The following is a 14,170-nucleotide window of genomic DNA, read 5'->3' on the forward strand; positions in this document are numbered from 1 at the left end:
AGGTTTTTAATTCTTTCTCCACTGGTATAGATCTGTGGCACAGTGATTTAAAATATACTTACTTTGTAGGAACTTTAGAGAAATTTCTATTTGGGGGCTTCATATTCTCTTACTATATCACTGGTTAAAATATAAAGTGAAAGGAAGTGAAAGTCGCTTAGTTGTGTCCGACTCTTTGTGACCCCATGGACTCTAAAGTCCACTGGATTCTCCAGGCCAGAATACTGGAATAGGTAGCCTTTCCCTTCTTCAAGGGATCTTCCCAACCCAGGGATCGAACCCAGGTCTCCCATACTGCAGGTGCATTCTTTACCAGCTGAGCCACAAGGGAAGCCCAAGAATACTGGAGTGGGTAGCCTCTTCCTTCTCCAGCAGATCTTCCTGACACAGGAATCGAACTGGGGTCTCCTGCATTTCTGGTGGATTCTTTACCAAATGCGCTATCAGGGAAGCCCAGTTACAATACAAGGTGAATAAAATTAAACGGCTGTGAAACACAATATAAAACACCAAGCATAAAATCATCACTTCAGTAAAAGAAATTAAAAAAAATCCCAGCAATTATTCACATTGCCCAATTTTCAAGTGGTAAGACTCTAACAGACTTATATTTACCTGCGTTTACTGGGAATCACCCCAACTTCATCACTTTCACCATCTGGTGTAACCTGTCTGGCTTGCCACCATTCATCATCAGAAGCATTAATAACATGGAGGATATCTCCAAATTTGAAGTTCAATCCCTGACTAGGAAGGCCACTGTCTTTAGTCTTGTCATAATCAAAGAGGGCCCTAGATTAAGAAGAAAAAAGTCTGCATTTCTTATAATGATATTATCAATATTAAATAAACAGGATCCTAAAAGTATATATATATAATTTAGGTAGACAGTGAAACAATGCACCACGGTAGGCAAAATAATGCCAAGCTCAATTTTGTGTTATATACAAGAAGACAATGAGAGTAAAAAGAAATAGCAAAATTAACTTGTAATGGTAACAGACATACTATTCTCTCAATAGTGTATGAGAAATTTAAAATATTGTATGAGAAAATAAAAAAAAATACTTTTAGTACAATCCAATAGCAAACTATATTTAATTCTAAAATAAAGACAAATCTGGTGAGTTGCTCTAAATTAATAAAGTAAATATTAAGAGACTCTCCCCTTTGACTAGACATACTTGGGAAAACAAATTTGCTGACTGATCTGATTCATCATTTGTGGACTTTAAGGCTAGAAGAACAGAGTGATTATTTTCCCAGGTAAGTATTTCTTTCATTTGTTCATAAAACCAGAGTTAATAGGGTTTTCAGAGTCAATAACAACTATGAAAACTAATTACACATGACTATATGATGATTTAACAGTTGCCAACTGTTTTGGAAAAAATACTGTATTAATTTAACATAATAATTTCAAAATGTTAGGGATACTTTAAAATTTGATAACAAAATAATGTCTTACTACTTAATTAGTGTACAATATTTAAAGAAATTAAAATTCTTATATTCAAAAAACTTCTCTTAAGAGTAGAGGAAGGATCCCAGCAACTACATTTAAAATATAATTTATTGATTCTTTTGTTTTAATTTGGCAATGGGAAATTAGGATACAAATCATATTCCTTTTCATGCTACTCAACTTTTAAGAAGTTGTCTCTTGAAGTAAAACTGAAGAGGGGTGAAATTAATTGACAGCTAAATGAATGAACTAGTTAATGCTTTTCAAATATGTTCTTTCAAGTCTTTTCAGTGGCTAACAGTGTAAAGGAAATAGGTGACTCAAAAGTGGGAAGGTTTACTTAAACGTATATTAAAACATATACAACACATTGGATTTTATTTGAAGAAAGAATTCTAAAAGTATAGAATTCTACTGTAAAAATTAAGATTATAAATTATATAAATGCTCAAGTCATTACTTCAATAAATTCTGAATACTGAGGAAGCATCTTTCTACTTGCAAAATAGAGTTAACATCAAAAAACAAAGGTTTGATATAGTCAGGCATTTACTAAATATTTATTTAAAAAGGTAAAGATGACAAAGATGATGAAGATACAAATAAACAGAATACAAGATAACAGAGTAGCTTAAGAGATAGAACAAATGCCACAAGACATTCAGAAAAGGGAAAACTATACCTTAACATTTTTATTATCATAAATTAAACTTTTTAATCAATACAACTATATTACCAATAAACAATGGAGGAACTCACAAGTTCTACTTCCTATGTTAACATTTAAACTTTGCCTTTTAGTACTTTGATTCATTAAAAAAAGGGAAGTACTCATGGAATACTTATGTGGGTTATTAATCATAAGAATATAATAAACACTTGTTAATCTACTATCAACCTAAAGGTTTCTACACAAAACTCACATTCACCTGTGTATTTTTCCCCTCGATCCTGCTTTCCTCAGATTGAGTTAAGTGCTAATTAGAGTATAACCACTATTCTGAATACAGAGTTTATTATTTCCTTGCTCTTTACCCTTTTTTGCCGTTGGTTTGATTTTATCACACACATATGGATGACTATGTATCTATGTATGATTTTACTTGTTTCAGATCTTTATAAAAAAGCACCATACTGTACAGTCTATTGTAGCCTTAACTTCATTCTTACATTTGAAATTAAAAATATATTTACCTAATAAGAACGATAAGACTTCTGGTTAATTATGGCAGATTGGCTACATGTGTCTACAGGCATGCCTCATTTTATTGTGTTTCACTTTATTGCACTTGGCAGATATAGTGTATGGTTTTTTTTTCCCTCACAAATGGAAGGCCCTGTTAGCTTGGCATGACTATTGGTGCCATTTTTCTGACATTTGCTCACTTTGCGTCTCTGTGTCACATTTTGGTAATTCTCCCAATACTGCAAACTTGTTCATTAATATATTTATTATGGTGATCAGTGATCCTTAATTTTACTATTGTAATCATTTTGGGGTATCACAAACCATGCTTTAATAAGATGGTAACTTGATAAATGTCTATGTTCTGAATGCTCCACCAACTGGCCCTTTTCCCCACCTCTCTCCCTTTTCCTTGGGGCCCCCCCCCACCAAGACATGACAATATTGAAACTGGGCCACTGAATAGCCCGACAATGGCCTCTTAAGTATTCATGTGAAAGGAAGAGTCACAGGTCTCTCACTTTAAATCAGAAAAAACAGTTATGCTTAGTGAAGAAGGGATGTTGAAAGCTAAGATAGGCCAAAAGCTAGGCTTCTTGCATTAGTAAGCTGGCTGAAAAAAACCGAAGGTTCTACTTGAGTACACACAGGAATAATAAGTGAAAAAGCCTTATTGCTGATACTGAGAATATTTTAGAGGTCTAGATAGAAGATCAAACCAGCCATAACATTTCTTTAAGCCAAAGTGTAACTCAGAGCAAGGCCCAAACTCTTCAATTCTGTGAAGGTTGAGAGAAGTGAGGAAGCTGCAAAAGTTTGAAGTTTGGTTCCTAAGGTTTCAGGAAAGAAACCATCCCATAACATAGAAGTGCAAGGTAAAGCAGCAGGTATTGATGTAAAAGAGGCAACAAATTATCCAGAAGATCTAGCTAGGATAAGTAATGAAGGTTGTTACACTGAACAACAGACTCTCAATGTGGACAAAACAGCCTTATATTGGAAGAAGATGCCATCTAGAACTTTCATAGCTATAGAGAAGTCAATGCCTGGCTTCAAAACTTCAAAGGGCAGGCTGACTCTCTTGTCAGGGCTTAATGCAGCTGTGAGTTTAAGTTAAACCAATGCTCATTTACCATTCTGAAAATCCAAGGGTCTTTAAGAACTATGCTAAATCTACAGTGCCTTCCACCTGTGCTCTAGAATTGAAATTAACAAAGCCTAGATGACAGCACGTTTGTTTACAACATGGTTTACTGAATATTTTAAGCATACTGTTAAGACCTACTGCTCAAAAAAGATTTCTTTCAAAATGTTACTGCTAACTGACAATGTACTTGGTCATCCAAGAGTTTTGATGGAGATGACCAATGAAATGAATGTTATGCTGAGACAACTTCCATTCTGTAGCCCATGGATCAAGGAGTAATTTTGACTTTAGATGTCATTAAAAACACTGTTGATTCATGGGAAGAGGTCAAAATGTCAATATTAATAGGAGTTTGCAGGAAATTGATTCCAATCTTCATGGATGACTTTGAGGGGTTTAAGACTTCAGCAGAGGAAGTTAGAAACAGAAAGAGAACTAGAATGAGAAGTGGAGCCAGAAGATGTGACTGAACTGCTGCAATCCCATGATAAAACTTGGAAAGATGTTTCAACTCAAAAGATGAGGATGCTTGTGGATGAGCAAAGAAAGTGGTTTCTTGAGGTAGAATCCACTCCTGGTGAAGATGCAGTGAAGCTTATTGAAATGACAACAAGGTATGGAAATACTACATCAACTTACTTGATAAAGCAGCAGCAGAATTTGAGAGAATTGACTGTAATTTTGAAAAAAGTTGACTGTGGTTAAAATACTATCAAGCAGCATTACACGCTCCAGAGAAACTGTTCATGAAAGGAAGAGTTGATCCATTTGGCAAATTCTACCACTGTCTTATTTTAAGAAACTGCCACAGCCACCTCAAACCTTTAGCAACCACCTCCCTGATCAGTCAGCAATCATCAACACAGAGGTAGAATCTTCCATCAGAAAAAAAAAAAAAATACTGAAATTGCTTAAGGCTGGTTGACAATTAGCATTTTTTTAAGCAATAAAATATTTTAAAATTGAGATTGTATTTTTTAAGAGCCATAATGCTATTGTACATTTAAAGACTACAGAACAGTGTAAATATAAGTTTTATATGCACTGGGGAACCAAAACATTCATGACTTCCTTTATTGTGATATTCACTGTATTGTGGTCTGTAACTGAACCTGGAAAATCTCTCAAGTAATGCTTGCATTTTCTTTCCATCCTAAAACTCACTAAAATGACAATAACAACAACAACAAAAGATAAATACAAAAGAGAGATGACAGCAGGAGAAGACAGAGTTTAACATGGCTTTGAATGATGGTAAATTTAGAGTAGAGGAAGCTCTAAATGGCATATCTGAAGAGAGGGGTTGAAATAAAATAACCGAAGTAAGATTTATTCCACAAGACCCTAGAAATGCTAACAAATTAGAAGTGCACACTATCCAGGTAGGCAGAGATAAATTATAGCAGTGAACACAGAAGGACTGGTAGAAATTATCACAGTAATTAAATGTTATTCAAACAAAGAATATTTTATTCTAAAAAAGATACCGGAAAAGAAAACTGTTGGATATGTCATAACAACTTAAAAAAATTTCTAGTCCTTATGTATTTTGTCTTTCTTTACCATACTATTATTATTCAAGAGGTTATATAACTGTCATTAATAAAATTATAATAATATCCCAAAGACATACTATTTCTAAAAGACACACTATCAGGAAATCAATCATAAAAAACATTTCCTTGGTTTCCAATACTGCATTTTCCTTGCAATATACTTTTCTATGTTGAAAACTAAGTCATAGTGAAAATCCTGAAAGAACTTGCATGCATAAATGAAGACTGCTATAACTAGAAATTAAAAAAACTTTACCTGACATAGAGGGATCGCTTCTGGCTAGTTCGAAGAGAACCTGAACCTGAACTAATGCTACTATTCATCATCTGCTCCCGTAAGTCATGTATTTTGGCTTCAAAACGACTGTATTCTGATAGAAGAAAAAAGAAAAGTAAATTCATATTTTATATCCTAAAAAATTACTTGAAGATAAAGTATTAAATATGTAAGCTGTCTTATAATTGATTAAATGTGGTCAGACTCTTAAGAGAGTAATCTATACAAGATTTTGCCCAATATGTAAATTTCAAAACTTAACAATCTTCTAAATGTACCATAAATTAGAACTGGCTGATAACAGTATTTTCAGTACACTATTTTAGAGCTCATATCACATTTAATAAATTAAAAGACAATCTCCATGCATCAAATAGCAGTATTAATCTTACTTTACTGTTGAATTTAACTGTAAATTTTAAAAAGTAGGATTTATTCTAATTTCTATACTAAAAAAAGAAGTCTAAAATAATATACACTAGACACTCTGTTTACTGACTTTTCCCCTGTGAAGACGCCAACTATTTGTATTTTCAAATTATACATAATATGGGGAAAATATGCCTTAGAAGCTAATGAAATTAACTTTACTTCAACTCATTTTGTAATTTATAAATATTCAGAACAGCAAAATAAGACACAAAAAGCAATCTGAAGGAATAAATATATTATTTAAGATATTTTTTATAAAAAAACAAGTATTATTTTGAAGATGGACGACTTTAAATTATTCCATACATTAAAAACTATCAAAACTATTAATAACAAGTTTATAATCACTTAAAAAATACTGTAATTACATGGTTATACCCACTTATACCTTTTTCTCTATTTGTAATAACCAATTGTCTTTTCTTATAAAACCAGTCTCATAACAAAAGCAAGCTATGTGTCTGGAGTGTGTGTAGTTTAAGAAGACAAAAAGTATAGAAATGCAAGGGATTTCTGTGTGTTGATTTTATATCCTGCAACTTTACTATAATCATTGATTAGTTCTAGTAATTTTCTGGTGGAGTCTTTAGGGTTTTCTATGTAGAGGATCATGTCATCTGCAAATAGTTAAGAGTTTTACTTCTTCTTTTCCAATTTGGATTCCTTTTATTTCTTTTTCTGCTCTGATTGCTGTGGCCAAAACTTCCAAAACTATGTTGAATAGTAATGGTGAAAGTGGGCACCCTTGTCTTGTTCCTGACTTTAGAGGAAATGCTTTCAATTTTTCACCATTGAGGATAATGTTTGCTGTGGGTTTGTCATACATAGCTTTTATTATGTTGAGTCGCCAGTCCAGGTTTAGTGCACGATACTGGATGCTTGGGGCTGGTGCACTGGGACGACCCAGAGGGATGGTATGGGGAGGGAGGAGGGTTCAGGATGGGGAACACATGTATACCTGTGGCGGATTCATTTTGATATTTGGCAAAACCAATACAATATTGTAAAGTTTAAAAATAAAATAAAATTAAAAAAAAAAAAGAAAAAATAAATAAAATATGAAGGAAAAAAAATAAACAAACATGATTATTGCTGCATTACTCTTCGTTTTACCATAGTCACCAAATTTATTTGCTGGATACCAAGACTAATTAATTGTAGCCTGTCAGGCTTGTCTGTCCATAGGATTTTTCAGGCAAGAATACTGGAGTGGTTTGCCATCTCCTTCTCCAGGGGATCTCCCTGACCCAGAGATCAAATCTGTGTCTCCTGCAGGTGGATTATTCCTTACCTGCTGAGTCACTGGGGAAGCCAACTGAAGCAACAATTCATCAAAAAACTCAAAAATATTTAAATGTTCACAATAATATATATTCTTTTATTGTTCTTTAAAAATATAATAGAAAATATAAAGTATAAAAATTAGTAGACTGGTTAGTAAAAAATGAATCCCTGACAATTCAACAATTAGCAACTCATGGCAAATCTTTAGGTTGTGAAGACACAGCTAAGACACAGATTGATGAATGAAGACATAGGTTAAAAATATGAAGTGAATCTTGAGTTTACACTGGCTCTTCTAATTAAAAATTAGTACCATTAGGTTTTTACTTAATCTCTTAATGCTTTCTGACATATGAAGAATCCTGGTTCTCAACACACTGGGGATTACAGAATTACAGTACTCCATCACAACTTACTTGTTTATAATACCAACATTACAATCATTACATGATCACTGAAAATAGTTAACTATCTTCCCTAGTTCTTTTTATTTTGGAGTATGTTCTGTTAGAAATATACAGTTGAACACCATTTTTAAATCACTTGGAATATTCCTTCCTAGGTGTAAATGCTGCCAGATGGACAGACATCAAGGTTCACTTGTTCATTTTATTTTCAACTTCACTTTTAAGGGGTTACTTTGTAAACTTTTCATTTTTTTTTATAGGCAGGTAAAATAGTTCCAAAGTCAAATCTATAAAACAACAATATTAAACAAGGATATCCCTTTCTCCCTACCCTATTCTGTTCTGGTCATTATAAACATTTAAAGAAAGGTTTATCCTTCCATTTAAAATAATATAAGTAAATATATATGTTCATGTAAATATGTTTACACTTATTCTATATTATTTTAGTAAATGTATATTTATACATATTTTGTAATTATGTATATATGTACACACACATATATGTATTGCTCCTCCTTCTTTAACAGTAACATACACATTTCTCTACCTTGCTTATTTTATTCAATAATAAGTATAGCAGTGGTCTTACTGCAGTAATAGTAAGAATGCTCCAAACCATATACAGATGTCCCTCCTTTTTTTTTTTATAGCTACATGGTTCTTTTATTTCTAACCTCTGTCTCTGTTACAAGATACTGTATAGGGTAGATTTGCTTTACTATCAAATCTGAAAATTATTTTCTTGAAACAATTAAGGTGAAGTAACTTCTGATATGATTGAAGTTGTGTGTGTGAAATACTATTCTATGTTTATATGTTGAATATATATGAATATATTTATAAATATGCCTTTTATATAAAAAGCCTGAAACAGATGATATATTCCAAGGATGCCTCGCATCCCATATGGTTTTGTACTATGTAACCTTGCCATTTCCCCATCAAGAGGTGAAGTCTAATCCCCTTCTTCAGTTTGGGCTGGTCTTATGACTCAACTAAGCAAGTGAATGTGGTAGAAATGATCATATGTGACTTTCCAGGGTAGATCAGAAGAGTCTGTGGAACTTTTTCCTGGTTCTCATGGGGTGCTTCATCTGGAGGAAGCCAGGATCATGTAAGAAGTCCAAGCACCACTCTGTAGAGGTCATGCAATAGTGCTCTGAGCCTAAACCTTAAGCTGGTACCAAAAGTCACAAGAAAAGGGGAGTGAAACCATTTTGGACCTTCCAAAGTAGCTTATCCATCTACTGAATCTCATTAAGTTACTTCAGTCTATGCCTCTAGGACCATCCAAGCCAAAATTCTGGCTGATTCTTAATCTACTGAATCCACAAAATGATTGCTATCTTAATCCACTGAGCTTTAGGGGTAGTTATTAAGTAACAGTAACTAGAACACAGTCTCACTGTGCAGTCTATTTTACTTGTTCATGAATATATACACACACACATGGACAAGCCTTTCTAAGTTTATATACACACACACACACACACAAGATTCCTAAACAAGGGATCATATATATTATTTAAATATAATATATAAAATATTTATATAAAATTTGTATTTTACTAAACATGTTTATAAAACATTTATATACACATAATAAAATATATCTACATAAAATTTATATATTTATAAAAGTGAATATATAAACATAAAATTAGGAAGCTTTATTCTGTTGTTCTAACAGATTTTGTTGGATTTTGGACCCTACTATGAGAAATCTCCCCAAATCTGATTTGAAACATTATCCTTTTATGTTAATAACTTCAAAGCAATCAGAAAGTTTATTCTGTTAGTATTATCTTCAATTCTACCCCCACTTTCTGATAACTGCATTTTCTCCAAATTGTTACAGCATACATTTTTTTCATATTATGCATGCTTTTCCTTATAATTATCTTAATTACTAATAGCAATCTTGATATCAGTATCTCTTCCATCATTTTGGGTGTCTGAAGTTTGCTCTTTCTTCTCAGGAAGGGTTATGTGAACCCTAATTCTTCACTAATATATTTGATTGCAGTCTTTATATTTCAAGCCCGTTTTTTTCAGTTTCTTTCTCTGATTCTTAAGTATATTGACTGCAGTGTCTCCTATAAACCACTGCTGATGACTACTTCATTTTATTTTTTTTAAAAAACATTTTTTGAGGGCCTGCAATTTCACCAAAATATTTTTCTTTTAATTTCAATAATTTTATTAGAATATTTCTCGGTGATTGTTATCACCTTAGGTACCTGTTCAAACCTTTTGATATGCAGTTTTAATTTTTTTTTTAATTTTAGAAAAGTTTTCCTGTTTATACATTTTAATTATTTGTTTAGTTGTACTGTTTTTTTCCTATGAGATTCCTATTATATGTATGTTGAATATTCTCTGCCAACTTTATCTGTCACTCTCAAATCCATTTTTATTATTTTTTAAAAGATTAATATATTTTTCAAGATTGAAGTAATCACAAACTGTTTTTCCTGAACCATTTGAGAGTAACTTGCTACCGTGATGTCTCATCACTCTTGAATTCTCAGTGTGTATTTCCTACAAATAAAGGTGTTTTTTAATACAATCATAAAACCATCAAAATTAAGAAAGCAACATTAATACATTACTACATCATGCTCACATTCCATTTAAGTTTCCTCATAATATCGTTAAGAGCAAATCGATCAAGTTTGAAACCATGAGTTGTCTTATGAGACATCCCCTCCAGAGAGAGCAGTTCCTCAAGTCTCCTTGACTTTGCAATCTTACTACTGCTGAAAACTACAGGTCAATTATTTTGTAGAACTTCTCTTTAGATTTGTTGATGTTCCCACACGATGAGACCTGCAACTTTGGCAGGAATGTTACAGAAGAGATGTATGTTTCTTCCAATGCACCCTACCAGGTGGTATACATTTTTGATTTGTCCCATTACCAATGCTATCAACTTTCAACACTTGATGAACCAGGTTTCTTTACTGCAAAATTATTTTTTTTTCAGTTGCAAATAAGTTATTGAAACTATGCACACTTCTCCATTCTCATCAAACTTTCAATTAACTCATTTATTTGTATTAGTAAAGACTCATTATTTCCTAGTTCATTCAGTGGATTACTATCAGGTATTATTATCATCAATTTGATGCTCTAATTGTTCCCTATTTGGTTTTTTGAACTGGATTATGTACCCTTTTGACATGCCTCCCATCATTCCTTGAGCATCACGCTTTCTGGCATAAAATATTACAGGATAATCTAATACTTTCCCTGCCCAACTCTTGAAACAAGGTATTTATCCAAACAGCCTTGGCAATTTAGATGGGAATGGCAAATAGATGGGGAAACAGTGGAAACAGTGGCTAACTTTATTTTTGGGGGCTCCAAAATCACTGCAGATGGTGACTGCAGCCATGAAATTAAAAGACACTTACTCCTTGGAAGGCAAGTTATGACCAACCTAGACAGCATATTCAAAAGCAGAGATATTACTTTGTCAACAAAGGTCCGTTTAGTCAAGGCTATGGTTTTTGCAGTAGTCATGTATGGATGTGAGAGATGGACTATAAAGAAAGCTGAGTGCTGAAGAATTGATGCTTTGAACTGTGGTATTGGAGAAGACTCTTGAGAGTCCCTTGCACTGCAAGGAGATTCAACCAGTCCATCCTAAAGGAGATCAGTCCTGGGTGTTCATTGGAAGGACTGATGTTGAAGCAGAAACTCCAATATTTTGGCCACCTGATGCAAAGAGCTGACTCATTTAAGAAGACCCTGATGCTGGGAAAGATTGAGGGCAGGAGGAGAAGGGGACGACAGAGTATGAGACGGCTGGATGGCATCACTGACTCAATGGACATGGGTTTGGGTAGACTCCAGCAGTTGGTGATGGACAGGGAGGCCCGGCGTGCTGTGGTTCATGGGGTCACAAAGAGTCGGACATGATTGAGTGACTGAACTGAACTGAGTATTTAGAAACCAAGATCTGAGTCTTAGGAGTGCTGACTGCTATTGGAGTGGCAGTGAGCCCACACCTTTTCAGTGGACTGAGCTAGAGAATTACAATATATGTATGTAAAATAGATACACATTTATAATGTTTATATTTGTATAAATGGAAAACAATATGTTCATACTAATTTTTCAAATTCTAGTATTATATGGTTTATATTTTTCCCCTTTTCTATATTTATAACTCTCTTCTCAAACAGTGAAAGTTACAGATAACATTACCCTTAAAATAAATACTCACTTGATCAATATCTTTATGTAACTAGTCTTCTGTTTCTAGTACCATCTACTTTCCAGACTGGATTCAGACCAGTCCAATGTGTAACCATCTCATTTTGCTCAGGCTCCCACTTCTTACACCAGGACAGCTCCTGCCCTCATCAGGGGTCAGTCCAATTGGGTTACCATAGCTGTCCCTTACCTTCCTGGTCTTGCAATGCACCTAACTACCTTGCTATCCTTCACATACAATGGCTTTAATACAAAATTGATCAGGATACGGAAGGGAAAGAATTCTTTAATTTTTGTTTTTAAAAATTTCCTGTTTTTTACCAACTTGCTTTAAATAACTATTGTGCTCCTTCTAAACTTAATTTTTAAAATAAAATGCTTCTTTATTTCTAATAATTTGAGTTCTATTAACTCATTTACATTTTTCTTCCACATCATCATCAGTTTTCTTCAACTTGTTTCGCAATATTAGGTTATACCTTTCATTGTTTTCTGGGCATGTCTTTCTGGCATACTTTCACTGTAGAGACATTATTCTGATCCTTACATTCATTTTTCAAATAGGTTTCCATTGGAGTCAATCTTGATTCTTTTCTGTTGTTCATTTTTATGTAAATTAGTTTTCTTGAACTTTCAATTAAAGATAAAGAGTTACTGGGTCAGGATTTTTCAAGTTTTCTATCTTCAAAGCTCTAGAACTCCTTTTTGCTGTTTCTGTCAACTGTTCAAAGATATATCTCATACACTGTGAGATCTCTGGGTATTGTTCTTTCCTCCCATTCATCTGGACCTTCTAGAAGTACTCCCTTAGTGAGGGGCTTTGAGCTAAAATGGAGCTATAGCTGTTAACTGTACCAAGGGGCTCAGACAGATCCAGCTCCTTCACACTTTACTGAGATACCCTGCACTCACATACAGACTGTGCAAAAACCCTTATAGCTTCAGGTGCTGTTCTCATTTTGATCAACTGCATTTTTTAATGAGTACAGACTGACTTTCAGGCTTCTATCACTTCTCCTTGTATAGATGCTGATATCACTATCACAGGGTCTTACAGCTGTTGACAGCTTGTTTATTCTTGTGTGTATTTTGGGGCACATAGGGATATCTTTTCATCTGATTTTGCCATTCTAATTTTTTTCTGGGAGTGAGGAGGAGGAAGTTCTGGGTGATTCAGTTATAAATCTACTATCTTATTTTGTATATTCTCTTTATCCCCCTAGGATAGCCACTAAAATGTTCCATCATATTAGTGGCTATCCTAGAAAACTATTAGGAAATGATGAGTTTTATCACTTATTTTTATTTTAAAGTTTCATAACCTTTAACATTTTAATCTTTTAAATATAACTTATTTGTACATTTGTATAATTTTATTTTTAATAATCACTATGTTTAACAACTAGTTTGCAAAATTCATGAAAGTTTAACAACTGACTCTTGTAAGACAGTACCTCACTGAACTTTTTCAAAAGTGACTTCTGTGATTCTTTAGCTCTCTGAGTTCCCATTTTCCCTTCCCTTTTTGTTTGATAATTCCTTACTGTCTTAGCAGTGATCTGATGCTTTTAAAAAAATATTTATTTATTTATTTATTTGGCCGCACCAGATCTTAGTTGAAGCACATGAGATCTTCAATATTTGTTCCAGCATGTGAACTCTTAGTTGCTGTATGTCAGATCTAATTTCCTGAACAGGGATCGAACCCAGGCCCCTGCATTGGCAGTGCGGAATCTTGGTCACTAGACTGCCAGGGAAGTCGCTCCGACGCTTTTAATTAGATGTTCATTATACTTAATGTAGCATTATTAGTTGTTTTTGGCCATTTTGCCTATTGAATTATCCAAAGTCCTAGTATTCTACATTTTAGAAATTTAAAAACTTTCTGTAAAAAGATCACATTACCTTTTACAGTGAGGCAGAAAATGTTCTTTGCTGAGATATAAATTATTACAAAGCAACTAAAGCTCAGCTATTCAACATCTAAGATTTTAGAGACCTAAAGTAAATTCCTGACAATATCTTAAATTTGTGCCTTACTGATTTTGTTCACTCTGTTCAGATTTTCATATTTATGGTCTTTACTTACTATTAACAATTCCTCATAACCATCTGCCTGTTTTGAACGTACTTTAATACTTTCCTCAAAGTTAGTTTTCCTTTAAACCTCCCATTTTATTTACCTAGCTAAG

At 33.5% G+C, this 14,170-nt stretch overlaps 1 protein-coding gene across 12 annotated transcripts in view; it reads right to left on the reverse strand.

Moving 5' to 3' along the window:
- DLG1 (discs large MAGUK scaffold protein 1) overlaps nt 1–14,170 on the reverse strand; it is a 273,463-nt gene that overhangs the window by 43,370 nt on the left and 215,923 nt on the right. For all 12 annotated transcript variants that reach the window (XM_055568607.1, XM_055568606.1, XM_055568616.1 and 9 more), the window contains 2 exons: nt 5,611–5,725; nt 616–792 (listed from right to left, as the gene is read on the reverse strand). In XM_055568607.1, coding sequence (XP_055424582.1) covers nt 616–792; nt 5,611–5,725 — 292 coding nt within the window. The remainder of the gene's footprint in view (nt 1–615; nt 793–5,610; nt 5,726–14,170) is intronic.

The sequence above is a fragment of the Bubalus kerabau genome, chromosome 2 (genome assembly GCF_029407905.1).
Source record: "Bubalus kerabau isolate K-KA32 ecotype Philippines breed swamp buffalo chromosome 2, PCC_UOA_SB_1v2, whole genome shotgun sequence".
In the NCBI taxonomy this organism is placed as follows: Eukaryota; Metazoa; Chordata; class Mammalia; order Artiodactyla; family Bovidae; genus Bubalus; species Bubalus kerabau.